Raw genomic sequence first — 27,474 nt, forward strand, 5'->3', positions numbered from 1 at the left:
CTACTTTGCCACCCCGGCGTTGAAGCGTGACGTTAGAGATGTTGTTGTTGTCGCTAGCTGGCTAACTTAGCCTGTAATTCACCTTTGAAATCCCAACCACGTCGCCATCTTGCAAGGCAAATTTTCAGCGTAGACCGGGGCGCTCAAAAGCGTGATAACCAGACATGTTTCTATGGTTCACAAGAGCAATTTGCACTCACCTCATATTTAGAAATTATACGGATGTCCGAGCTGGGGATTCCCGGGCAGAGATCTGTGTGAATAGTTGATTGTAAATCCGCGGGTCTGGGACTGTGGACGACTGAGCAGACTGAAGGCTGCGCCGCATTTGTCGGACGATGTCCTGATAGCATAAAATAAATTGTCCGTACTCGGTTAGTTTCACTGGATACTGTCGCGTTTCAACAACAATTTTTACATGAACACAATTATAATGAGTACATTAATTAAGTTGATAAACTCTTGTGCCTGTATTTTGATGAATACAAATACATGTTCTCTGTGGATTTTTATCTGCCTGTAAGGACAAACCGGTGTGACAGCTAAATCTTCCCCTCAAACATGACTACGTTTGTGGTGTTTGTGTTTTTCACGTTTAAAAAATAGAAATTTCCACTTGATACTTTAACTTTATCCCCTTATGTATACATCTTATTTATAAGAATGAGGTAGCAAATCATTTTCCACTATTTGCATTTCCTGTTGCCCAATTTTTTTGGTTTAACCCCAAATGAACTGAGAAAGCGACAGTGAGTCCTGGGGAGAAAAATACAATATTGTTGGGCTAAAAGGGGCAAGATGTGGCTTTGATGGTGTCACTTTTAAATCTTTGATGCTTTAAAGAGGAGGTCGCCTAAGATACAGCACAGAGACTTGAATGTATCCCGAGAGAGGAAGAGGGAGGATACTGCGTACCTGTTTTTACACGTGGAACTATTTACATGTCAGGCTTTTGTTTTCACACGGATTGTTTACAGTAACGGTCAAAATAATGACTATTTACCTTGGTGTCTTCGTAGTTTTATCCTTTCTCATATGGATCAAATGCATTTACCGTCGACAGCGAGGAGCTTTGTTAAAGTCGTTAAAACATTTATCGAGCAGGGAAACAACCGGATCTGATATCAGAGCTCTGGTTGTTACTGCGCATCCGGATGATGAATGTATGTTCTTCGCGCCAACGATTATTCGACTCGTGGAGTTGAATGCCAGCGTCCATTTGTTGTGTTTATCTGAAGGTACGGTGACAACACAGCGGTGGTTACACATCAATCACACACTAATGAGTCAATGTGAAGTTAGGGGACGAATTGTTATGAGTGTGGTCTGATGCTATCTAGTGTTAGCCAGTCCTAATTACATGTTAGACTCAGGAGAGTTAAAAGAGAATAACAACAACATCCTTAAAGGAGGCAGAACATCAGAAACACCACAAACGTGTAGTTACAGTTTATGTACATTATCTGTCTCTGGTTTAAAGATTACTGGGTCTGATTTATACATCATCAGTTGGCAGGTGAGGTGCTAGAGACAATTCTACTCTACTGTGCACTAGTTTGATCTCTTAGGGCCTCCTTGCCTTTAAGTGGTTTATGATATAAACAAAATTATTGTTTTCAATTACTGAAAACATACAGAGCTGAAACACATTTTTATTTATTCGATTGAAACAGAGCACATTGATGATAAGTATACATACAAAATGTAAATATTCTAAAGTTGAAGAGTTAAATGAATCACACTACCTCTGTTGTCGCTAGGCCGGTAAGGAGAATTCAGGTTTGATACTTTACACGTAACAGCTACAGACACCATTATGCCAATATGCAAATCAAGAAAAGGACAAAACACATGACACTCGAGCTTAAGTAAATTGTTTGAGATTACTTTGATGACTCCAACATTAACCTCCCTTTACTGGCTGCACAGTCTGTCCAAATGTGGTACACCCACATGACACCATATAGTCCTGTCAAGTAGGGCCATTAGCATTGTTGCCAGTGTCGTTAAAAAAATAAGAGTCTTTTAGATAGACACAACCTCATCAACCTAAACAGCCTTGCAGAGATTGCTTGCTGGTCTTTAGATTGGGATTTCTGAATGGCTTGCATGCAAGAAAAAAAACAAACACCTAACAACTCGTTGAAACTAAATTTTTAGTAGCACTTGAATGGCACTTACTTATAGCAATTTGTAGTTTTGCTTTATTTTGAAGAAATTGTACTTTCTTGATTCTTGTCGTCCTTGGTATGTACCCTCGGGTTTGAATGCACTTATTGTAAGTCGCTTTGGATAAAATCGCAGCTAAATGAAATGTAGTGTAATGAAATGTAAAGCTTTGCATATCTTTAGTTTTTTCAGTGAAGTTTGTAAAGATTTCAAGAAAATTTGATCTTGAATTTTAGGTAAAATTCGGTTATTTAGAGAAAAAAAAGTAACCCCACCAAACCAAAATATGACAAGCAAACTAATTTATGTCGTTCGATTTTCAACCGCAAACATGTTAATTTTCATAAAAAATAACATACATTTTTAGCCACATTAAAAGTGAAATGCAAATGTATCAGTAGAAATATCCACCTTTGTCACATAGTCTAATGAGTTTCCAAAAATGGGGACATTCATTATTGTTCTCGTAAAAAATGTCTACCAGGAATTTAAAGCAGCACTCCAAACTTGTGCCACATTTTCATTTAGATTCAAAATAAGTGATGTTATATGATATTTCAATTTGAGATGAATATTTCACAGAGACAGAATATCCTTTCATTTTTCCATTTATTTTGTCTCCAAATATTCCATAGGAAACTACTACAATCAAGGAGCACAGCGTAAACAAGAACTTCTCAACAGCTGTGCCGTGTTGGGGATACCGGCCTCCAGAGTCACCATAGTCGACCACAGGTGAGCAGCCTTCTGTACCAAACACACAACATACTGTATATGACAATATTTCACTTGTGTGCCTTTGGAATGTTGATAGCACTGTATTTGTGTTGGTTATGATGTGTGATGTTGAATATAAAGATTTGTGTGAGTTAAACATGATTGGGTCGTCTACTGCAGAGAACCAGTATTGTTTAAAAAAGACTAATTGTAAGCTATAAAAAGTAGTTCCATAGTGAGTTCTGACATCTTCATTTCAGGACTCAGGTCTCAGCATTTCTGCCTGGTTGAGCTTATTGGTTAGAGCTGACCACAAATCACACTGCGCTACTACAACAGAGGCAAAACAATCCAACTTTAAACATACAGTACATGTTATCTTTTTGTGATCTTGCTTCAATAAACCCAATATTGGCTGTCCTGGTAACCTCTACTATGATACTGGATATGAAATGGATCGTTTAAGCATGGATTTTTCTTTTATGGGTACGAGCACGTACATGTGAAAGAACTACATGGTTCAAACGATGTTGCCAGCTAACTACAAGCAACATCTTCAGAACCATGACAAATATATTAATATGATATGAGAGGAAACGCTGATATCGGCAGGTGAATTCAGTTGTAGCAACATCCACAAGTGATATTCTGCAAAAAAATTTAAACAGTAAGATCATATAGTTAGAATAGAAAATATATTTTTATTAAATTAAATTAGGCTAAGGATATACTGTCAATAGGAACAGTAGGTCTGATCTGTTTGACACAGGGCAGCAAATTCATTTCTTAGTTTTCTCTACTAAATTAGATTGAAATATTTTGGGGGTTTCCCATACACAATCCCTCATTTAATAGCATCTGCTTCACCAGGTAGATCAGATTTACATTTTGATTTGCAGGTCACATATTTAAGTGTCAATGGATATTTGTTTGAGTTTTTTGTCTGGGAAACCTTTGAGCATATCTTCCTCTCAGTGTTTTAAATGAACACTGACACTCTGTGTTAGTGGTTCCCTAACAAAACCAGTGTTATGGGGAGAGCGGGCCTAGGGGATAGAGCGGGTGCTCTGCAACAAGAAGGTTGCCGGTTCAAATCCCACTCTATCCCATCTTCATGCCTAAGTGTCCTTGGCAAGATACTGAACCCCTAGATGGCCCCTCATAAAATGATGAGTGTTCTAAAAATGTAAGTCGCTTTGGATAAAAGTGTCAGCTAAATGACATGTAATGTAATGTAAAGAAACATTCTGGCTTTTGTATGTTAGCTTATTCATCTCAGTTCTCCAGGGAAATCCATAAAGAAAATTATCAAATGAGAATATATCACTTCACTGAATAAAATATTTATTTTTTAAATGCTATGAACTATATAGAGAAACAGAAACAAATTTCTTAGTCAGGCTATAAATGCCTCCAAGTTGAAACAAACATAATCACAACAATGTAATTTCATGTTCAAAGTGACAGCACTTCAAACTGTATTGCTGTTCCTCCTTTTCTCGTTTTTTCTCTTATATTTTGTTTTCTTGTGTATGCAGCTGTACGGCTTTCAGTCCCCACGGCTCTGGATATTGGCAAGGTCAAGTTACAGAGAAAATAGTTGTTGAAGGTGTTGTTGAAAAAGAAGGAATTTGTTTCCCCCGTGGAATGGATCAACCCTGCAGCTTCCCTTGAAAATGTTTGGAGTTTCCAGGAACCTCAGGGCAGTGTACATGTGAGAGTGAGTGTGCATGTTGGCTAGCCAGGAGAGCTGTATGAACTCTGGCACTAACCTGGAACTCACAGTAATATGCTGGCAGCCTGCCAAGGTTGTCTGCCCCAGCAAACACTGCTGCTGTGTGTGTGTGTCCCTCTACTTATATCGTTGTGAGGACCATTTTAAGCATTGACGCTACAGAGTGAGGACATGTATAGAAACTTGGTTTGAGGGTTAGAATTAGGTTGAGGTTCGGGTTAAGCATTTAGTTTGGATGGTTACTTTAGGGTATAAGTGGCTAGGGAATGTATTATGTCAATGAATGTCCTCACTAAGATAGAAGAACAAACTGTGTGCGCATGCGTGTGTGTTTGCATACTTGTCTGAGTGTGTCTGTGACATCACAGTTTTATCATCTTGTGCACACAGAATATAGCTGAACTTTGATCTCAGTGCTGTCTGCACTTCTGTTGAACTGGAGTGGTGCCCATTTTCCCTTTCTGTGTATTCTGTTGTTTGCCCAAAACACACACCTAATCAGAACTTTGAGAGCCCCAGCCCCGCTCACTCACAACCAAGCGCTCTCTCTCTCTGTCTATATCGCTCTCTCTCTCTCTCTCGCTCTCACTCTTCCCCTCTCACTCCCCCCCCCCCTCTCTGTCTCTCCCTCTCTCTCCCCCCTCCTCCTCTTGTCCATGTCCGCTGGAGCCAACTGCCAAGGACTGTGGATACATTTTGGCAGCCCTCTGAGCACTGCTAATGTAGGTCATTCCAAACAGTTTTTCTCTTTGTGTGTCTTTACATGGTTAGCGAGGCTCCGGCTTTTTGCTCTTAACCTTCTCTGGCCACATATGACCTGCCTTGTTTTTCTCGCTGGTCATTTTATTGTGCAAAAAAGGGGAAAAGGCAGTGCAAAATCAGTTGGCAAGTTCATAAAAACACAATATAAGGTTGCAAAATAGTGCGTCAGCTAAAGGATAACCTTAAGTGTAAGAAATAAAGTCAAGCGTAGAACAAGCAAAATGTCTTTAAAAATAAGGACCTTTTCTTAATGCAGATCTTTCTCCATGGGCAAAAACATTTGCCACCGTTTTGTCTGCCAAACTACACGAACCAGGACATGTGCTCTGCTTGGAAAGTCGGCCTTGTCTGTTTTCTTGACAAAATCCATCTTAATGAGTCTACAAGAGTGAGGAAAAACTTCCCCAAAACACCCCAAACATTTTAATGTTAGAAAAAAGAGACATATGGGAGGTATCCCTTTCCCAGGCGAGACAGAAGGCAAATAGATGTTGCGTTTAACAAAGCACATCAACAAAATAACAATATTCATAACATTCATGAGAAAATACAGCGTTGAAACAGTGTATGGTCAGTAATAGTTATAGTAATAAACAGGTTAAAACCACTGTGTTGAAAATCATCTTATATCAAGAAATACCTTCCACTGTCTGCATACAAGTATATGAACATCAAGAGATTATCAGACCTAATCAAACTGTATTAAAAATTAGCAATAAATGTTGTAGTAGTCACAACAATACTAGATGAATGCCATCGCATTATGGGGAGTTTCAATGTACTGTAATCTCATTCATTACGATGGTGTGATGCACTGACGCCACTGGAACTTTACAACAGAAGTCAATGACACACAGTGTGGGTTATGTTTCCTGATGACAGATTTGGGTGAAACTTTCACACTCGTAACCACAGCCCGGTTCTCCAAGAAAAACACATGGATTTTGTTGTAAAATAGGCTTTTCACTTTAATGCACACTGAATAGGACAGCTGTGTTGACAGTATCTGGGGCTCCAGTGCATGTTGGGGCCTTTGTGATCAAGCTGGATTTAAGCACGCTCTGCTGCCTCTCCATTTGCACTGGCTTGACCTCTGCCTGCCCCCTGGACTCCATTATGGCTGCAAAGATCCAGCCATTCCACTTCTTCATTACATTATACATCAGACTGACTGAGGCCTCTCAGCCATCACATGTCTCAGTAATTCAAAAAATGTCTCTCTGTCCCTTATACATACCACTAACATGTAAAAAAAGCAACTTTTAAAAAGGGAAAGTAGAATTTTCTGCAGTAACATTTAAATATACATTGATCAATGGTAAAACATAGCCCGGGTTGACTTATAAGCACATGGCAGGGCGCAGTAAATTATGGAGAGATGTTCCAGCCCTGCCACTGACCTCAGGCTGTGCTTTTATCCCAGATACATTTGTCACTACTACACACTGGCCTCTGCACAGTAAAACTCCCAGTTATTGAATTTTGCAGGGAGCAGAAAACTCAGATTTATCACATTAGATTGCTTTTGTTCTGAATAGCAATATTTTTTCCTTTTACTTTCCTGACAGCTCATTTCCTAAACATACCCGGAATAGTAGCAAATGTTTGTGAAGAAAGACATATATGTTTCTGTTGTTACTATAGTTGTAAGTACCTTATTACACTTGGACATTGTGGGTGTACTGTAGGCATTTAGTGGCATCTCAACCATTCCCAGCAGGACATATAATCTGACTGTGTGGACAGAAGTCTGGCACTTTCACAGGCCTGTGGTCCATGTGACCAGACTAAACAAGCTCTCTCTCTCTCTCTCTCTCTCTCTCTCTCTCTCTCTCTCTCTCTCTCTCTCTCTCTCTCTCTCTCTCTCTCTCTCTCTCTCTCTCTCTCTCTCTCTCTCTCTCTCTCTCTCTCTCTCTCTCTCTCTCTCACGTACACACACAAATGCAGAATCCCCTTACTGGGCCAAGGTTCAACAGATGCATATAGATGCCTGCAAGCAATTAGGCATCCATATGCAAAGCTAGAACAGGGAGGCAGGGAGGTTACTTTAGGACATTTTGTAATGTTGCCATGGTGAAGTTGACACTGCATCCTGCTTGAGAAAGGTCAGGTGTCCGATATCTTTTGTTCATTTTTCTCCCCCCCCCCCTCCTTGCCGACTTGTGCTTAGCTACGGTTGTCAGGCTGTAAGACATAATAATACATTATAAATGAATAAATGCAGCAGAGCAGAAGAGACTGAGTGTTAAAACATGAGATGCAATGAAACTGAATATTTGGCTAATTCATATGATGCACTTTGGCACAAACCATTACATGTTCCCATCAGCCTTTTTATCTGACACACATGGAGACATTGGGGTTGTATTTTATTAATTAAGGCAGTATTTATCATCTCTTCAGATAAGAAAACTTTAAAAACATGCCCTCTCAGCCTTTACAATATGTCGGTCACTGGTTGCAAAGTGTCACAGCAACACACTCTGACAATGACAGACAGTTTTAAACTATCTCTGAACCTCCAACTCTCCGCCCCCTAATCCCCCGGACATTGCCGAGCCCTCCATCCCACCCCCCACTCCCAGAGCCCTGACCCTCACATCGCAGGCAGCCAATAGATTTGTGGCCTAATCCATCACTTCCCTGCACCGGCTCAACCGTCCTGACTCATTGTTTGCCACGAAGGGGAGGGGAACAACTGTTGACACACACTGAACCCAACTTTATGCACTTTCAAATACATACAAGCACTATCACTCGCACCCACCAAGGGCCTCCACACGTGAACAACAACACCTCAAGTCAGGGATTGTGATCCTTTCCTTGTCAAACCAGCACCTCCACTGTTATGCAGTCATTTCAGTGATTCTTCAACATAGTGCAAAGAATTAATCTATTTAAAATGCTGCACTGAGATCTTTTATGTGAACTGTTGTGTTCGAGTGTGTTTTTAAGCTCTTTTCTCTCTTTTTTTTCATGAGGAACAGTCATAAAAAGCCTCATTATTATTTTCAAGTCTGTGTATGTAATGTAGGCTCAGAGCTAGAGCTGGTCAGGTGTCAGTGTGTACTCCATGTTTTCTCAGGCCTGCATTTTCAGATGAGCAGGATGCCATGAGAGTCTCCTGATCCTTAACCCCCAGACTTCCCTGCATGCTCTCGTGTTTGCATTCCACAGCAGCCTATTTTCAAACGCATGGGTTAAATCTGCTCTGTGCAGAAATCCTGTGCTTTAGACAGGAATGAGACGGTTCAGCCTCAGAAACATCAGTGAGCTTAGGTTGCATAAACGGTTTCTGACTCTCAGTTACAGTGGAGTTCAGGTTGTATCTCAAGCTGTGTCACACATGAACTCTGGAAAATGCCTGGACAAGTGGGCCCAGACATTCCCCGGCTTTGCCTTTGAGATATGAAGAACGCAACAGGAGATTGTCTGAGTCAGATGCATTGACAAGAACTGTTAAACAGAACAACAAACAGAACTCAGGTGAGGGTTGGCGCTTGGTAGAGCACACAGGAGGCAGACTGTTTTTGATTACAGCACATAAACGCCCACCTCGGCCCTTATCACCGAAAGCTCTTCAATCTTTGCATCTGTTACATCATCAAAAACGCCCTCATGCTTGTGAATTCTCCGGACATAATCCTGCTATATATTCACATGGGCTCATTTGGACACTCTCTGGAGATATTGGCAGGAAAACCTGGAGCAGTTGACGTAGGCCTACAGTGAAGCCAAAGTAGGACAGGTTGTTGGCCAAGACATGTCATTGTCCATGTCTGGAACAACTGACATATGAGTTTTAACATCCCTGCCCTCTTGGATAATTTCAGTAGAATACCCAGAGTTCAGTGCATGTATTAAAGCCACTTCAGCAAAACACAATATATTCACATTAACTTTGATAACCAGAGTCTCTTCCTTTGCTCTCCAGAAAACTTCCAGACGACCCCAAAGCCGAATGGAGCATCTCTTTGGTCTCCTCGATGATTGTGAAGCACATTAGAGCCCACTCCTTCAACATGGTATGATGTTCATACAGTTTCTTTCCATTCTGTGAAAGGAATCCTATATTGTTATGTTTTTACTATATTTTTTTGCACACTCCTAGTTCATTATCCTAGTTCCATTGTGGGCTGGGTAGTAATCCTGTAAGCCTCATCTCTTTTGGTCTGGTGCAGAGTGCATTTCAGCCTCCCTAAAAAAACAGGGGAAATGTTCTCTGCTGCAGGAGAAAGTTTGGATTTAGTTTCTGAGATTCGTATCAGCCCCAGAGCAGTTCTGAGCTATTAGCTACTGGGAATGAGGCAAATTTAGAAATAAGGAATTTTCATCCAGTCCGTCTCAACAGGGATAAAACAGTCAAACAGCTTGATGAACAGAAAGTACAACAGCAATTGTAAAAGAAAACTAGTTCTTTGGGTTGATAATTAAGAAGTACAGCTGAGCTCCTCTGTTCTTTGGCTGCTGATCTCTTTTGTCATCAAAGACAGCAACAAACACACATCCGGCCTCCCCCATCCTCTCAAGCTCAACAGTATAAGTGCTTCCAGACAATTAGAGAATCATGTCAGTCTCACAGCTACATCTGCTCTGTATTTTATAAACAGTGATGTTTACAGACAACCAGATGTGAAAAGTTATTAATTCCCCACTCTTTTAACCGGATTGTTTCAGTAGTCAAACATTATGCCATTGTTACATTACATTTCATTTAGCTGAGCACTGTCTCCCTTTTACTCTGCAACCCAGCCCAGTCGAACAGATTCTGGGTTTAGGAGTTTACTCATAATATTTGGTGGTTGGGAGTTTAAACTTATGCTTGATGGTAAAGACATAGTCGTGGTAGAATACGCCTAAGCATAGCACATGCCAAGTCTTTAGTCAAGCCCTTTTTCTTTCCCTTTGACCTGATTCTTTTTTTACTTGCTTCTTCCAGTGTGCAAGCATGCACACAGAAAAAGGCTTTTTAAATATCAGTTGTCAGCTGCCAAGCAGCTCCACAGTCAGACACAGAACCCCTTTAACTAAACCTACCAGCATCTGCCCCTCTGTTGTTGCCTCAGTTTATTTAATATCACTCTTAGATATCCTGACTCTGGCTCTTCACCCGTACAATGAGATATTTTGTGTTTCAGGTGCTGACCTTCGATGGAAGAGGAGTGAGTGGCCATGCCAACCACATAGCCATCCATAAAGCTGTAAGGTACAGCCTATACTTTAAGGCTTTGCCATCAGAATATCTTATAAATTTAACTTACAAGGGCCATCTTCAGGGAAATGATGTGGCTCATACACATGCACACAGTAACCAGCCTACTCCATAATCGTAAAAGGATCGCCAGGAAAACATTTAGACTCACATCAACATCCATCTCTCCAGATCCTTCACCACAAGCACACATGCACATACAAAAACGCACACACACACCATGTTTTTCCGAATTGTTCTCTTACATAGCTGAGAGGTCATCCAAACGGTCCTGGCTCTGCGTCCAGAGAGCAGCAGTAAATCCTGTCCCTGATGTGGTGGGGTGGAAGGGCAGCTCTGGTTTGGTGAGGCCAACCAGCAAGTTACATCCGACTATTTTTTATTTTTTTTAAATTGCTCTGTGAAGTGTAGATTGTTGTCCCCATATTGGACTGATTATCCCTCACTGGGCCTATATACTGTAGTTCTGTCAATCTTTGGGCCTCATCTGTTCAAATATATATATTATGTCTGCTCTTCAAATAACATATCATTATTCCCAGTAGAGATTTTAATTTATGCTCCTAATCTCAGCAGTTTGCTTCTGGGTTTGGTTTTTTATCCAACTATGCTAATAGAAATGAAAGCTTGACTGTGCTTGCACTAACACTTGAAGAACTAGAATCCCCTTAAATTGAATCAAGCTGCAACACATTTCCCACACTCTTATATTTATCAGTTCCCCATATGCCTGATAGTTTTCATCCAAAAGCATGAACTATTCCTTGGGGAAACTGTAGGAATGAAAAATGCCTTGTCAGCAATGTTGACGATTTTTTTCTGGATCCAGCACCTGATCCTGATCTGCGCCAAAATGTAATCAGTTCCTTACTGACCCATACCATATACCATGGTACACTATGGAATTATGTGTATATATATATATATATATATGTACGTCCACCGAGTTTTATGGAAATTCGCTCAGACGTTTTTTTCGTCATCTTGTTTACACACAAACAAACTCACAGGGTGAAAACATGATGCTGTGTGTGTATATATACGTATTGAGTTCATGGAAATGCAGTCAGACGTTTTTTTCGTCATCTTGTTTACACACAAACAAACTGACGGGTGAAAACATGACGTTGCTACACTGAAAAGAAACCACCTTGCTGCAGCACTGAGTTTACAGTGACTGACTTTATGTCCATTTGTGTTGAAATCAGTGTAAACAAACTTAAATCACAGTTACATATTATAAGTAAAGCATGACATACAGATGTACAGATGTATGATCTCTGTGGCAGTCATGTTTGCATCCGGGACATTTTCATTGTGTAACATTTATTTTTTCTCTCCTTCTACAGCCACCTTGCTTCCACTGGACAAGTACCCGATGGTATGTTTGACATAAGAAAACTTTAAAGATGTTTATATTTTCAAAATCTGTAAGCACATTGTCACAGATTGGATTCACTGGTCACTCTTGAATTGTTTCTACAACAAATATGAAGTGCAACGATAATGAGTACAAGTGCTCAAAACTTTAAGGGGAGAGCTGAAATCAAATATACAGATCTGTCTCACAGCTAGACAAGACAGGAAGAAGAAGCATAACCTTGCCAGTCTGCATTTTTCTCATTGAGAAACATGGAAAAGACTGTGAACACACTGGGCATTTTGTTATTGTACAGCGCCCTCTTCTGATCAAAATTGTCTCTTGATTCTTGTGTCTCTTTAATTGTTTGGTCTGCTGGTGGCAGCAAAAGGCCAGTTGGATCCTAGAAAAAAACAGTTGAATAGCAAATGTTTCTTTTACAAGTGTGAGCCCGCCAACTAAATATAATGTCAATCCAAATGTTCATGATTTTGACTTTCAGTTGCCTTCTCTCATGATGAGTCCCAGGGGGATTTTTTTTAATAGAAAGGGAAAGTAGGACAGTGAGGAGGTGACATGTTACAATAGGAAGACTACTTTGCTTTTGTACGGAAAACATTCACTTTCAAAGAGCTTGCAGAGACCATGATAAGAAACAAGCATCCCATGTAGATAATTATACATGTGATCTAAAATGTTCCACCACTGTTGAATGGCTTAATCGACCTAGCAACAGCAAACACACACTTTATTCAGAACAAAAAATACTTTGTTCTTCCTTGAACCCTGTCCCTGCAGTGAGCAATCTTGATAACACGCACACAGGTTACACATTATACAGCTTCTAACCTGCTGGACTGGTCTCCCTGTGGCCTGTGGGGGAGGCAGGAGAGAATTAGGCTCAACGTGACTGTAATAAACCTCCTCACCTTGCAGAGCAGGGAAACTCCTTGATCATTACCAGCAGCTTGAAGCTTCTCCTGCTCCACAAACTGACAAATGTTACCATCGAAGATGCCGTTACCATATTTACAGTCTGTTAATAACAGTTGCTAATAGAATCAGATATTGTTACACTTAACTCCTGTCAATTGGTTCTTACAACCTTTAACACAAAGGGCAGCTTGAGTTTGCTACTTTGAGCATGTCCTGATTAACTTCAGTGAATGTTTAACAGCATTAGCAGCTAACTGGGTCTCTGTCTCTTCTCCCAGACTGCTGTTTGCTCTCCCTGGTGACAGTCGGCCTCCTCAGGAAGTATATCTCCTTCCTGGAGCTCCCCCTCAGCTGGCTGCTCTCCTCATGTCTCTGCTGTGTTGTTGGCTCAAAGGGCTACAGGAAAGCCAAAGTAAGACTGTTTGTTGGCCAAGACATGTAACTGTAGAGTCATAGAGGGCAAACATCATTTAAACACGTTCAGTATTTGTGCTGAAAAAGGGTTAGGGTTGAGTGGAGATGAAGTAAGTAAAAAGAGACGCTTCAATAAAGTGGGGAGTTGAGTTTAAATAATTTTATTAAGCTTATGGTACATAAAGAAATGAATACCTTTACAATAGATTTAAACTGTATCAACAGGAAAAGCTTCAGGTAAAGTGTCTAGTGCATGTTTTAAACGTCACCATCATCTAAAACAGAAAATTATAATCTCTCTTTTTCTTGTCAGGCTGCAATGATCTGTCATCGCACTCAACTCCTGTGGTTTCGGCATCTGTACGTCGCCTTCTCGCGCTACATGTTCATAAACACATTCCAGATGATTCCACAAGGACCAAAGAACCTGAAGATCTATTGAAAGTTTGTTCCATCCTGAATGTTACACTAGCCGGGAATTTAATAGCTTGTTGATCTGATGAGCTGTTTGGCTCACAGTGAATAAAGATGTATTGTTTATTGGCTAAAGTAGCCTGAATACTGTTTTTCACAAGACGTCCACAAAAGAAGCTGACAGTCGTTTTTAAATTGCAACAATAGAAATGTCTGTTGCGTCGTTGCTATAAAAATGTCTTTATGGTTTTCAGTCATTACACTGTTTAAAAACACTATGCTATGAAACAGGGTCCAAAATACTATACAGTATCTCTTGTGTACTACTGATTAAAAACATATTCGATTTTGGTTTCTTATCCTGTTATTTTCTTTCATCCAATGTGTCCGGTGCAGGTCTAGACATGTCCCTGATGCTCTTGTGAGCTTCCATGCTTTCCTCCCACTTCTCCCCACAAAATTTCTCCACTGTGGAACTTTGCACTGTACCTGGATCCAGACAGTGTGGGGCAATGCCTGGGAAGAAAAAACAATTGCAACAAAGGGCCGTTCATTTGTTTGAATATAAACAATACAGTCCATAGTCTGCAGCACATTTCAGCAACAATTTGCTGAACCGGTGTGCCACCTCAGATTTCAGTTAGTGCAAAGTATTAGGCTTACAGTCTTTTCCTCAGGTCGATGTTAGTGTTCAAGTCCCAACATTTCTCTTTATATAAGTATATGGCATGGAAGTGGGGGAATTAGAGAGCAGACAGGTCAGCTTGGAGAAAACACGACAGGAGAATGTTGAAATAAGTTTACACCACATGTGACAACGTGTCAGGGTCATACCATATCCATCTGGGTTGGAGCGAGGTATGAAGAAACTTTGAACTCCACAGGTTTTACAGAAGGTGTGTTGACTAACATGAGTGCCGAAAGTGTATGTCGTCAGACTATCCAACCCCTAGAAAGAAATTTAAAAAAATAACATTATTTGCTATACATGTTTGAGAGAGTTTAAAATTATAGTCAAAAGCATTTTTTCCTACCTGTAGGAGTGTGAATTGATTTTTTGCAACAATGAAATGATGGTTTTGTTTCTTTGTGCAAATGCTACAACTGGAAATGAAACATACATCAGTTTAAATGAGATAAAAATTGGTAAAGCAACAACACTTTCTTGGAAATCTCTTTACTATCATTACTTAAAATATTTATTCTGGGCCAGAATAACAATTGTGTCAGAGGACCACCCATTGATTTTAGATTTAAAATAGTTAGGATGTATTTATTATGTGATTATGAAACATTGACATTAAATCAACTAAACGTACTTGCAATCGAAAACATGGAGGTTTGGAGAACTCCGGACTTCAAATCGAACCGCGCCGCAGTGGCAGCCACCTGTATGTTTTACAAGATCCATTCTGTGGGTGTAAAGAAAAGATCAAACCATTGTGCTGAATACATATTTTCGTATTGTTGTATTATGGGAATGTCAGCCTGAATTCAGTTACTTTGCTGTCAACCGGAATGTATTTACCCAGCTCCTCCTTGAAGTTCTGGAGAAACTAGTGTGACGTGTTTGTTGTGCAATCTGCTGACGTGGGACGAGGCGTTCCAACCTAACAACCACCCTGCTGAGGAAAACATAATGGCCCTATCAAAGTCCATCACTGATAACAGTCACATTTACATGAAAAGCCTCCTGCCCTTAAACAGCTTTGACCCAATCACTGCGGCTGATGGAGTCACTAAATATGTCAATTCAATGAAATAGCACGTACCTTTATGCTGACAAAGCGTTGAGTTTGCTGTTCCAAGCCGAGATAACTTTAAATGTGTGTGCTAACAGGGTCAGTTTCCACGGTTCTCGGCTGAGCCTATTGCTTGAAAAGTTGTTTTTCCTGGAACACTTGGAGGCAGCATTTAATAGTTCCAAGGAGAGGGGGTAGGGCAGACTACAGCAGGTTTAGCACAAACACATTCGTCAGAGCTTTAACAAGTTCAGCCACACACCCAGCAGCTCTGTGAAAGGCCCTGGGCGGTTCATCACGAGTTGGGTATCATATGACAGTGTGCTGGAAGGGTGGGAAGGGAATGTTGTGACCCAAATGCATTAATTATTTCTCTCCTGGCTGTATCATATCTGTGACCCAGAAATAGGAACCCACTAGGCCACAGACCCCAGCATGAGAGCTTTAATTTAGATTACAGTGCCACATATGTCTATAATAGAGGTAGAAGATAAACATGGAAAAAACAGTGGTCAGCACTTGAAACTGCCAGGAATGAAGTAAGGCAGCAGCTGCCACTATCTTACTGGACTACATTTGTGCTATGTTGGTTCCCACAATAGGCTATAGAGCCTACTGAGCCAAATATCAGATGCTGAGATATGTAAAATCAGTTAAGTCATTCTCTCTGGAACAAAAAAAAACACATCAAATGAAAATCCTTGTCTAACTGACTTTTAAAGGTAAAATGTCCGGTTCATCAAAGCATTCTTCAATCATTGTTTACCACTACAGAATTTTCCAGTCAAACCTGGGGCATTGGCGTCACGCCCTGCACAGTTGGAACCTTGAAGCATTTTCCAGTAACATCGAGTATAAAATGAATTTAATAGTTCACCTTGCACTCCCACCTACTTTTCAGAAAGGTTGTAAATAAATCGGCAGCTAAAATTACATCCTAATCTGCACTGTCAGAGTCATTCGGGTTCAGCCTAACAATACGCCTATAAGGCTTTAAATAATCTTATCATGTCCTGTAAGGCAACAAGGAGTGTTGAGAGGCCATCCACAGCTTTTACACTGCAGTTATAGTTATACGTGAACTATTAAAATCAATTTAGTGATACTATATAGCTACATTGGGAGGCCTCTTTAAAAGAATAACAGGACATCAGTAAAATCTACATAATGTTGTCTCTCCGGGTCTCAAGTATCCTGTTTCACTCGTATGTTCATGACCCATGACGTTTATGATCATGAGACTAAAGCTGCGCGTGCCAGATAATCAGCATCAGATAATTCCCCTTATTGAAATACATAATTTGCTGTGGTGTTCAGATTGGCAGTAGATCAAGAACGTAAAAATCTGTATTTAGATGGTCTGTGCAATGGGAAACCTGGCGTTTTTGACTTTCAGTTGCCTTCTCTCATGATGAGTCCCAGGGGGATTTCTTTTTTTTTAAGTACATGAAGTAAAGTGGGCAAGGGGAGGCCAGCTAGCAGAGTGATCTTGTTTGGCCCAGATACTTTAGCCTGTTGTCACAACAGCTGGGAGCAGGTTTACCAAACAGGTTTCCATCTGTTGACAGGCACGTTTCATGGAGATCGACGGTATTCTTGCCTGCACATGTCCCTATTTAGTGTCCCTATCCATAAGTTCTTCATAGAACAATGGCCTCTTTTTTGTGTGTTATTTTATGGGGGTGGGACATTTATTGAACAAACGCCACGTGTGTGTAATACACAAGCAACACTGTCCTAGCCTGTTGTTATACAAGGTTTTTGTGCGTATTTAGGTGATGTCTGAATGGGTCTGTTTTCCTATCAGAATTCTACAGTCGTGGCCATTAGCAGACATTACGTTATGTCACATAGCAACCAATCACAGGTCAGACAAACAATCTTGCCATCCAATCACATGCTCAGGCAAAGTCCCTGTTGCTGGGCTTCTAGAACATTCTCGAGCCTGAGTGTGGCGAGATGTTACTCCGCCGCGGTGGATACATCAAAATATCGCTATAAACCGCTGTCGTCGAAATATATATATTCCCTTGTATAACCTTTATGCATTATTATGTATAAAATAAATCGTTCAAATCAATTGTGTGTATTCAATAACACGCTCCGGAGCAGTGGGGACTATTTTTGAAAGCGGATGGATATCAGTGAGTGACGTATCCAGGCTCCCCTATATATGTAACGTTGCATTAGACTGCGGCAGAACCAGATCGCGAAGTTCATAGAGATACACATCTTCTACGATTGACAATACAAACTACGTTGCGAACGTAAGTAGACATTTTAATTTTGTTCATGTTGAACTGTTCTTATATATAAACGATAACAGTAATGCCGTAGTCTGTTAAGAAACTTTTGTGGTTTTACAGCTTCGCCTAGGGAAGCGTCAAAGGTTTCAAAATGTTGAATCCACATTCATATCAGGTCGTTTAGTGACATTACTTAAACGTGCTGTGAACGTATATCACTGTTTGTACGGTTATTGTCGATTTCGTCGAAGCTACACCATCGAAGGGAAAAGCTAATGCTACAGCAGTGACTCGACACTTCCAGTATCGTCCATTAGCGGGTGACGTTAGCTGAACAAAAGGAGAGTCAATAAGATTTCAAAATGGCGCCTGGGTCGTAATGGCGGCCGCGCTGCCGATGGACGGGAACTGAACCGATTTGTAAATCAACATTTTAAATGGAGTTATATTAATGACCTGGCTTACATTTAAACTTAAAGATGACCCTGTCGCACATTTAACATTTTAGATGGAGATATTGCTGCTATTTGTCAAGACACAGGATATTCATTCTTACGTAAAGTGACAATTATTTCGCTCTAGTTTGTCCATATGTCCAATAAGATGTTATTTACAAAATGTAATTTTCTAACCCTGTACCCCCCCCCCCCTTTTATATTTTACATAGGTTAAACCATGCAGATCTTTGTCAAGACCCTCACGGGCAAGACCATCACCCTCGAGGTCGAGCCCAGCGACACAATTGAAAATGTCAAGGCCAAGATCCAGGACAAGGAAGGCATTCCCCCAGATCAGCAGAGGCTGATCTTTGCCGGCAAGCAGCTGGAAGATGGCCGCACCCTCTCCGACTACAACATCCAGAAGGAGTCCACCCTCCATCTTGTCCTCCGTCTGAGGGGAGGCATGCAGATCTTCGTCAAGACCCTCACTGGCAAGACCATCACCCTGGAGGTTGAGCCTAGCGACACCATTGAAAATGTGAAGGCCAAGATCCAGGACAAGGAAGGCATTCCCCCAGATCAGCAGAGGCTGATCTTTGCCGGCAAGCAGCTGGAAGATGGCCGCACCCTCTCCGACTACAACATCCAGAAGGAGTCCACCCTCCATCTTGTACTCCGTCTGAGGGGAGGCATGCAGATCTTCGTCAAGACCCTCACTGGTAAGACCATCACCCTGGAGGTTGAGCCCAGCGACACCATTGAAAATGTCAAGGCCAAGATCCAGGACAAGGAAGGCATTCCCCCAGATCAGCAGAGGCTGATCTTTGCCGGCAAGCAGCTGGAAGATGGCCGCACCCTCTCGGACTACAACATCCAGAAGGAGTCCACCCTCCATCTTGTCCTCCGTCTGAGGGGAGGCATGCAGATCTTCGTCAAGACCCTCACTGGCAAGACCATCACCCTGGAGGTTGAGCCCAGCGACACCATTGAAAATGTCAAGGCCAAGATCCAGGACAAGGAAGGCATTCCCCCAGATCAGCAGAGGCTGATCTTTGCCGGCAAGCAGCTGGAAGATGGCCGCACCCTCTCCGACTACAACATCCAGAAGGAGTCCACCCTCCATCTTGTCCTCCGTCTGAGGGGAGGCATGCAGATCTTCGTCAAGACCCTCACTGGCAAGACCATCACCCTGGAGGTTGAGCCCAGCGACACCATTGAAAATGTCAAGGCCAAGATCCAGGACAAGGAAGGCATTCCCCCAGATCAGCAGAGGCTGATCTTTGCCGGCAAGCAGCTGGAAGATGGCCGCACCCTCTCCGACTACAACATCCAGAAGGAGTCCACGCTCCATCTTGTCCTCCGTCTGAGGGGAGGCATGCAGATCTTCGTCAAGACCCTCACTGGCAAGACCATCACCCTCGAGGTTGAGCCCAGCGACACCATTGAAAATGTCAAGGCCAAGATCCAGGACAAGGAAGGCATTCCCCCAGATCAGCAGAGGCTGATCTTTGCTGGCAAGCAGCTTGAAGATGGCCGCACCCTCTCCGACTACAACATCCAGAAGGAGTCCACCCTCCATCTTGTCCTCCGTCTGAGGGGAGGCATGCAGATCTTCGTCAAGACCCTCACTGGCAAGACCATCACCCTCGAGGTTGAGCCCAGCGACACCATTGAAAATGTGAAGGCCAAGATCCAGGACAAGGAAGGCATTCCCCCAGATCAGCAGAGGCTGATCTTTGCCGGCAAGCAGCTGGAAGATGGCCGCACCCTCTCCGACTACAACATCCAGAAGGAGTCCACCCTCCATCTTGTCCTCCGTCTGAGGGGAGGCATGCAGATCTTCGTCAAGACCCTCACGGGCAAGACCATCACCCTGGAGGTTGAGCCCAGCGACACTATTGAAAATGTCAAGGCCAAGATCCAGGACAAGGAAGGCATTCCCCCAGATCAGCAGAGGCTGATCTTTGCCGGCAAGCAGCTGGAAGATGGCCGCACCCTCTCCGACTACAACATCCAGAAGGAGTCCACCCTCCATCTTGTCCTCCGTCTGAGGGGAGGCATGCAGATCTTCGTCAAGACCCTCACGGGCAAGACCATCACCCTGGAGGTTGAGCCCAGCGACACTATTGAAAATGTCAAGGCCAAGATCCAGGATAAGGAAGGCATTCCCCCAGATCAGCAGAGGCTGATCTTTGCCGGCAAGCAGCTGGAAGATGGCCGCACCCTCTCCGACTACAACATCCAGAAGGAGTCCACCCTCCATCTTGTCCTGCGGCTGAGGGGCGGGCAGTAAACTGCAGCACAATTCCATGTTATTCACATTGTTCTCGCCATATTTGTTCAAATGACATGCTGTTAAAGTTATTACAATTTTTAACCTTTACATGACCAAAATGACAATTAATAAAGGGTTAAACTTAACGTCCTGGTGTTCTTTCTTGATGCAAATCCCATTTTATATTGATTGTAAAAACAACACAATATTACGGTGCAAGTAATGGTAACGTTGACATCATAACCTAATATGTAAAAATGCATTTTAAACTTATTGCCGCGTTGGAAATTGTGATTTATGTAAAGCTGTTCTTTAATTTCTAATCTTGTCAAACAGGCAATATTATTGCATGACTTGTTCCTGTTCAGTACTGGTAATCAATGAAGTTGTGTTCTCTGTGGTACATACAAAAGACAAGATGTAGCAATAACATCGAAGTAACTTCAATAAACTAATTTGAATATCAAGCTGCAAAAAGTACGTAGTCCAAATAATCAAATGCTTCTAAGGCAGAAGATAATTGAATGTGCTACTATGTATTCATTAAAATACATATGACAAGAAGTAAGCGGGCTTATTCTTGACCCATAATGTATATCACAATTTTGCATTATTTTATATTCAATCAATAGATTTTCACAAAGCAGTGGAGCACAGAGAGGCTTGAAGCACAAATCAAGAGTGCAGAAAAGCCGGAATGGTTGAGAACATTTTTTACATTTGGGTGTGGCGCCATCTAGTGTTGACCACTCGTTTTAGTCTCGTAAGCGTTTTTATCCTGATGGGAGAACGCTTTCTATCACTGGAAAGGACAAAGAGTCAATGTTCATATCACATCTGTACAAGCCCTGTACTGCGGTGGTGATGTCCTGGTGGCGGCCAGAAGGGAACATGATGTCCTTCCAAGTAAGCCTGGGTAGTCGTCAAGGTAATATGCTTTATTCAAAGCATAAACATTATACATCCAAACATTTAAATAAGTTATGGAATGTAAATAAAACATATAAATACATCAAAATGAAATATACTTTTTCTCCACTATACATTTATTTGACAATTATAGTTACTTCATAGATAAAGCTTTTGCATACAAACCTATGATAATCTTAAATATGTTTAAGATTAAACAAGTTGTTTCCACCCTTATTGGCTTGTGATCCTTAACAAAAAAGTGTTATTGTAATGTTACAGCTCGCTGAATTAACAATTCCAACAAAGATATATTTCCCCTGCAGATCTCTAAAATAGATACATTTCATCAACACGTTTTAGGCCCCGAAGGGTTAAATGATCCCATGTTTTACATTAAATTAAAAGATTAGAAAAACAGAAAACATGTTTGAGCAGCAAAACTTGGTCTTCCTTTTTTCCCCCATACCATTATTTATCTCATGACCCCATCGTATTTATTGTGTGACCTTATGTAAGATGCCCCACCCCTAGATTGAGAACCACAGGATTTAGCTGCAAAACTGAATAAATCATTCAATGCTAGATTCACTTCAAATCTTACATTGTTTCTTATGCACTGATGCGTCACTGTTAACAATCTTATTAAATCATATATGATTATATAAAAGTCACAATGGCTATTTTTCTTTTATTGTTCATCCTTTATGAACATTAGGCTGATAATACAACTGGATTTTTTATTTAAGATAGTTTTTTAGTGTCATAAAAGGCCCTTGTTGCTTTTGAACCCCACTGATGTGAAGTCACGTGAAAGGCGAAGTTTAGGGACATGACTGTAACAATGTAGTATGGATTATAGAGCACATCAGGGTTGTGCTGTGGTATTTACCATCTAATACAAAAATAAACTGGCTCAACGCTGTTATGTGGATAATCTGGTGTCATCTGTTTATTCTGCCATTATCATTGATCTCAAAGTCTCATAGAACTACTGACTCTACAATCTTCTGTTAGGTTGTGCACAAAGATCAGGAAAGGGTAAGAGGCAGAGTTCATGAAACACACTCCCTATTCAAATATGAACATAAATTGTTTCATATACTTTTCAGACTGGCTGTACTCTAAAAAAAACAATAATATATATCAGCTACTTGACTTGTTCAGCCAGTTCCTCTGAAACTATTTTTTTAAACAAAGTAATTGAGCAGTTGTAACTAGTCACACCAGTCATGTGTTAAACGAAGAGATTAACTGCATGGTTTTGTTGTCTTTATCTATCATGTCTTACTCAACATGGGAGTGTATATTATTTCTATGGACTTCCTGGTTGGTACAATTAGAAGAAGAAGAATTATTTGATGAACACTTCACTTGAGGGCAGATTCATTTCTTAAGATCTTCACATGACTCATTCACATGTGACTCATGATGGTCACATGACCGCAGGTTAGTCATGCAGTTGTAGACAGAAACTACTGTGAGCACTGAGTTTTGTGTATTGGATTTGAAATATACCTACACACTCCATATTCTCCTTTCACATATATAAGTTTACATTTGATACAACTAAACTCCTTGTATGACAGAGTGGACTATATAAGAATACATGGTGGTACTGGTTGTCAACAAAACATTATAAAGAGGCTGAATAGACTGATAAGGAGGGCGCGCTCTGTTCTGGGATGCCCCCTTGACCCACTGTACAACCAGCTCTGCTCCCAGTAGAACTACAACAACCCATTATGGACTGCACTTTAACTCTGGTCTAACTCACTTAATTGTGCAATATTCATTCTGTCTGTGCAAAACAATGGTTCATTTGCATCCATTCACTGTTCATATTCTCACACTGCACATAATTTTCTTATTTTTATACTATATAAATTAGTTTATATTCCAATCACATTTTTTTTATATTTCCTTACACTTAAGTATTATTATCCTCACTCTTAGGTATTGCATGTTACTTATTATTACCTACTGATGGCTATGTTTGTCTCTCGCTGCTGTAATATTGCACATTTTAAGATAATTTGTATCTTAAAAAGGAGAAAAAGTAGACGACAAGGCGGCCCTATTTTGAGTCGCGGACGGACACAGGTTGATGACGTATCTCCTGTATAAATGGTCCTGTCCCCCCCAGGCAACTGCATTCACGGAAGCTGTTGTGACCAGAGAGCGGCAGGCGACACCGAAAGGGACTGTAAGTGTATCCATCGGCCTCTGAACATGTCAATAATATACATTAATATTTCTTATTTCTTATTAGCAGTGACATCTTAGTGGATTTGTTCTTTTACCAGAGTCTGTGGTCTGTGTAGCAGCCAAACCAAAAATAACGCCTCTCAAACAAACAACATAACTAGCCTACGTCATCCATGTTTTGAATTTTGTAATTCATCCTAAATTTGCGCAAACACGTGAGAGACACGTAGGAGTAGTCACAGGTAACAACGCTACATTTTCTAGCTGTGTCCTCCATTAGCGGGTTACGTTAGCCGAACAAAAAACAGCAAACAACAATAGCTTATTTTAAAATGGCGCTGGTGCTCGAATCATCGGCTTCCTACCAGTATGTTCGTGTCACGCAGTAGCTCTTAGCGAACTGTCACTGCTCATAACAGCAGGCTGTATGTGTAAAGAGTGTATAACGTTTAATATGATTCAACAATTGTTCTACAGCTCCTGTCACAAATCCTGTAAAGGGACATTTAATAAACTGTAGATGTAAGATCCATTTGAAATGGTTGAGTCTGTGTTTCATACGTGGTGTTTTCATTCCTGTGTTTCCTGTTCCATTTAGAGGCCTTACATAGTGTCTTTATATTTTCTCAGGTGCAAACATGCAGATCTTCGTCAAGACCCTCACGGGCAAGACCATCACCCTCGAGGTTGAGCCCAGTGACACAATTGAAAATGTTAAGGCCAAGATCCAGGACAAGGAAGGCATTCCCCCAGATCAGCAGAGGCTGATCTTTGCCGGCAAACAGCTGGAAGATGGCCGCACCCTCTCCGACTACAACATCCAGAAGGAGTCCACCCTCCATCTTGTCCTCCGTCTGAGGGGAGGTATGCAGATCTTCGTCAAGACCCTCACGGGCAAGACCATCACCCTGGAGGTTGAGCCCAGCGACACCATTGAAAATGTGAAGGCCAAGATCCAGGACAAGGAAGGCATTCCCCCAGATCAGCAGAGGCTGATCTTTGCTGGCAAGCAGCTTGAAGATGGCCGCACCCTCTCCGACTACAACATCCAGAAGGAGTCCACCCTCCATCTTGTCCTCCGTCTGAGGGGAGGCATGCAGATCTTCGTCAAGACCCTCACTGGCAAGACCATCACCCTGGAGGTTGAGCCCAGCGACACCATTGAAAATGTGAAGGCCAAGATCCAGGACAAGGAAGGCATTCCCCCAGATCAGCAGAGGCTGATCTTTGCTGGCAAGCAGCTGGAAGATGGCCGCACCCTCTCCGACTACAACATCCAGAAGGAGTCCACCCTCCATCTTGTCCTCCGTCTGAGGGGTGGTCAATAAATGTCCCTAGATATAACTTGATTAAAATGACAACCTGACCAAATAAAAGTTGAGATTGAATTACATTGTGGTTTATTTATATTGTACATTCAGGCATCTGCAAACTAACAATTTAGCTATCAAATATAAACCAGCACTAAAACAAATTTACAGTTATCTTTGAAATCACTCTATATTTGTATCTGAAGTATCATTTATTACTCACACAATTAACCAGCAACTCAAGATTTTACAATAAACTTCCAGTTGGTAATTTATGGAAATTGAGTGGATGTGACTGCATCGTACAGGCTAGTTCAAAAGATAAAGTACAGCAGTGTAGGATAAGATCAGGTGGGTTTTTCTGAATAGTTGATTTTTATTTGTTCATAGCAGCAGGTAGTTAAGGAATCTGGATCACTTATATTTGTAAAATCAGGAGGAAGAACTGGCTTGACAAGTCCTGTTACTTATTTAATCACTATATCAGGAACAGCAATGAAGTGTGGAACCACTAGAGGTCGCCCTCAATAAAGCTACAGTTTCTGTTCTACCTGTACAATTGCACAGATACTGAATGCGGTCTAAAGGGAGTGCCCTCTCATTGCCTGATCTGCTCTGAAATCCCAGTTTCTCACACGTGGAAACAACACCAAGCTTGACCGTATTTTTGCACACATATAGAACAAGATGGGCTTATGGTCGGCTATGGATTAGTCTCATGACTTTCAAACAGCTCCCCTTCAAAACTGAGTTTTGCAAGGCACTCTGCAGATCATTAGGGAACTATCAGTGGACCAGTAGTACAAGTTTTCATGGATTAAGTCTGCATTGAACATTGAAAAATCGACAAAAAAGAACACCAACCAGGAGAGAATATATCTCCTATAAGGGCAAACAGTCCCTTTTAAATTACATCAAGCTGCTCCAAATATCAGGCACCCACATGTATTACCTAAATGTGCTTGATTGATATCATTATGATCCAAAAATTATTCCTGGATCTTCACAAAATAAAAATGAAAACTGTTGCTTGAGCTTGCATTATGTGACAATATTATCGAATGCAATGATCACTGTCGGTCCACCATGATCACAGCACCTACTTACAACACAGAGACGAACTAATGTACTGGTGTACATGTCCCTCTCAACTACCCACCTCTTCTGCACGGCCCTGCTTGTATTCTACAAACATGTTGTGTTTCCCCAGTGACTGATTCCTGCAGTCACCATATTAGAGTAGTAGGACATGTTTATATTTAATATTTAGAGCCACTATACAATAGAACTACAGCAGAGAGATTTATCATTAAACCTAATGTGTCACAAAGTTTTGTGAGATTTTCATGTTCCTAAAGTGACATGTAAACTTATTATTGACCTGTGACGTGTGCACTGTGCTGATCCCTCTGCCCCTCTCTCACTTGGTGTGTCTGCAGCCTGACAAGTGAAAGGGCTGCATATATCAGCTGGAGCCTGGGAGCCTGTGTCAGTGTGTGCAGGCGGTGTAGGGGGGAAGGAATGGCAGGCTGGGGGATCTTCTTCCTCTCTCTGCTCAACTACAAGACAGAGAAATATGTCATCGCAGAGAACAGGAGGATTGGAATATTGTTTCGTCTCTATCAGCTGGCCGTACTGGATACATAATAGGGTGAGGAGCAATATGCATGTCTTGGCTTTTTTCTAACATGGAGGGCATTAAGTAACCTTTTACAGAGTGATTCACAAGTTAAAAATAGTTGAGCTGGTCAAAAAAAGGTTTTTGGATTTTAAAGTGGCAGCGTCACTTTGTTTTCAGATCTGGAAAAAGGGTTTTCTCTTTTGAAATTAGGTAGTATGTGTTGGTAAATTATCTAATGTGTCAAACTACTATGGACGGAGTAGGTTATGTTACCTCACCGTTCACTGTGTTATGTCACATGCATGTAAGAGACATGATGAAAAACAGGTGACGGCTGATTACAGCTATAAACAACAAACTATGACACATTTACCACTACTTACCATTACGTTAAATCACTTTTTTAAATTAAAAGATTATATATGGTGTAAAATCTGATCTCAGTGTTAAATTTGACTTTCTCTTCATTAAACCTAATGATTCTGTATGGTAAATTTCGAATATCGAACAGCAAACAATTAACCTGATATAGCTGGATTTTTTTATGTGAATTCAGGGAATATAGCAAGACTTCATAAACACAAAAAGAACTGTCCAAATTTACAATGACATTTTAACGAACAATAAGAAACAGTCCCCCCCCCCCTTTTTCTTTTCTTTTGTCTCCCTTATATTTATGAAACATCATTTGTTTGCATGTACTGTCACTTAAGCAGTTCATTTTCTGTGTTGAGCAAATATCTGCAATGTTTGTACAACAATGTACAAGTCTTTGAATAAAGTTGCAAAAAGAGCTGAGCAGGTGACAGGCACAATTCATTTTATCAACTGGTTTGAGCTCCCTGGTTTAGAGGGAGAAGTTGTGCTGTGTGTGGTGGTGGAGGCAGCAGTGTGTCTGCTGCAGGCTGGTTGTGAAAATCACAGGCATGCGCTGGCAGGTCATGTTCACATGCACTGGTTTTCATTTCTGTCTCACTCCTGAGACCTTTGGTGTTTTTTATTCA

At 41.2% G+C, this 27,474-nt stretch overlaps 5 protein-coding genes across 11 annotated transcripts in view; 3 read left to right on the forward strand and 2 right to left on the reverse strand.

Annotated features, from left to right (window-relative positions):
* ncor1 (nuclear receptor corepressor 1) overlaps positions 1 to 322 on the reverse strand; it is a 50,388-nt gene extending 50,066 nt beyond the window's left edge. For all 4 annotated transcript variants that reach the window (XM_062407011.1, XM_062407009.1, XM_062407008.1 and 1 more), the window contains exon 1: positions 201 to 322. The gene's annotated coding sequence lies outside the window, so the exon portion shown is untranslated. The remainder of the gene's footprint in view (positions 1 to 200) is intronic.
* Positions 323 to 478: 156 nt separating this feature from the next.
* Positions 479 to 14,070, forward strand: pigl (phosphatidylinositol glycan anchor biosynthesis, class L). The gene is made up of 7 exons (XM_062407016.1): positions 479 to 1,238; positions 2,805 to 2,904; positions 9,318 to 9,408; positions 10,522 to 10,589; positions 11,945 to 11,976; positions 13,170 to 13,303; positions 13,619 to 14,070. Exons 1-7 carry the CDS (start codon positions 878 to 880, stop codon positions 13,745 to 13,747), a joined length of 915 nt encoding a protein of 304 aa, XP_062263000.1. The 5' UTR covers positions 479 to 877; the 3' UTR covers positions 13,748 to 14,070.
* Positions 13,451 to 15,727, reverse strand: cenpv (centromere protein V). Of its 3 annotated transcripts, none has more exons than XM_062407019.1 (6): positions 15,492 to 15,727; positions 15,222 to 15,344; positions 15,039 to 15,131; positions 14,754 to 14,823; positions 14,554 to 14,668; positions 13,451 to 14,235 (listed from the first exon to the last, which is right to left on the reverse strand). In XM_062407019.1, exons 3-6 carry the CDS (start codon positions 15,128 to 15,130, stop codon positions 14,084 to 14,086), a joined length of 429 nt encoding a protein of 142 aa, XP_062263003.1. In that variant the 5' UTR covers position 15,131; positions 15,222 to 15,344; positions 15,492 to 15,727; the 3' UTR covers positions 13,451 to 14,083. The 3 variants fall into 3 exon arrangements, with proteins under 3 accessions (XP_062263003.1, XP_062263002.1, XP_062263001.1); XM_062407018.1 differs by having other exon boundaries at positions 15,248 to 15,341; positions 15,492 to 15,726; XM_062407017.1 differs by having other exon boundaries at positions 15,248 to 15,344; positions 15,492 to 15,726.
* Positions 15,728 to 17,592: 1,865 nt separating this feature from the next.
* On the forward strand, positions 17,593 to 24,927 carry ubb (ubiquitin B). 2 transcript variants are annotated; one of them, XM_062405806.1, is made up of 3 exons: positions 17,593 to 17,728; positions 18,375 to 20,433; positions 24,177 to 24,927. In XM_062405806.1, exons 2-3 carry the CDS (start codon positions 18,383 to 18,385, stop codon positions 24,865 to 24,867), a joined length of 2,742 nt encoding a protein of 913 aa, XP_062261790.1. In that variant the 5' UTR covers positions 17,593 to 17,728; positions 18,375 to 18,382; the 3' UTR covers positions 24,868 to 24,927. The 2 variants fall into 2 exon arrangements, with proteins under 2 accessions (XP_062261790.1, XP_062261788.1); XM_062405804.1 differs by lacking the exons at positions 17,593 to 17,728; positions 18,375 to 20,433 and adding an exon at positions 23,441 to 23,537 and having other exon boundaries at positions 24,170 to 24,927.
* Positions 24,928 to 26,360: 1,433 nt separating this feature from the next.
* Positions 26,361 to 27,474, forward strand: part of p2rx5 (purinergic receptor P2X, ligand-gated ion channel, 5) — a gene marked incomplete in the record, with an annotated part of 5,897 nt that continues 4,783 nt past the window's right edge. Inside the window, 1 exon segment of the mRNA XM_062405769.1 lies at positions 26,361 to 26,488. Within this exon segment, the coding sequence (XP_062261753.1) occupies positions 26,371 to 26,488 (118 nt within the window).

Source organism: Platichthys flesus, chromosome 15 (assembly GCF_949316205.1).
Source record: "Platichthys flesus chromosome 15, fPlaFle2.1, whole genome shotgun sequence".
NCBI classification, from domain to species: domain Eukaryota; kingdom Metazoa; phylum Chordata; class Actinopteri; order Pleuronectiformes; family Pleuronectidae; genus Platichthys; species Platichthys flesus.

Bases quoted from the DNA above. Each gene is read 5' to 3' on its own strand.
- pigl (XM_062407016.1), top strand. From the start codon at position 878: ATGTATCCCGAGAGAGGAAGAGGGAGGATACTGCGTACCTGTTTTTAC. The intron at 9,409-10,521 runs GTATGATGTTCA...TTTGTGTTTCAG, and splicing joins GAGCCCACTCCTTCAACATG to GTGCTGACCTTCGATGGAAG. The intron at 10,590-11,944 runs GTACAGCCTATA...CTCCTTCTACAG, and splicing joins GCCATCCATAAAGCTGTAAG to CCACCTTGCTTCCACTGGAC.
- cenpv (XM_062407019.1), bottom strand. From the start codon at position 15,130: ATGGATCTTGTAAAACATACAGGTGGCTGCCACTGCGGCGCGGTTCGA. The intron at 14,669-14,753 runs GTAGGAAAAAAT...ATTTCTTTCTAG, and splicing joins ATCAATTCACACTCCTACAG to GGGTTGGATAGTCTGACGAC. The intron at 14,236-14,553 runs GTATGACCCTGA...TTTTCTTCCCAG, and splicing joins CTCCAACCCAGATGGATATG to GCATTGCCCCACACTGTCTG.
- ubb (XM_062405806.1), top strand. From the start codon at position 18,383: ATGCAGATCTTTGTCAAGACCCTCACGGGCAAGACCATCACCCTCGAG. The intron at 20,434-24,176 runs GCAGTAAACTGC...CTCAGGTGCAAA, and splicing joins GTCCTGCGGCTGAGGGGCGG to CATGCAGATCTTCGTCAAGA.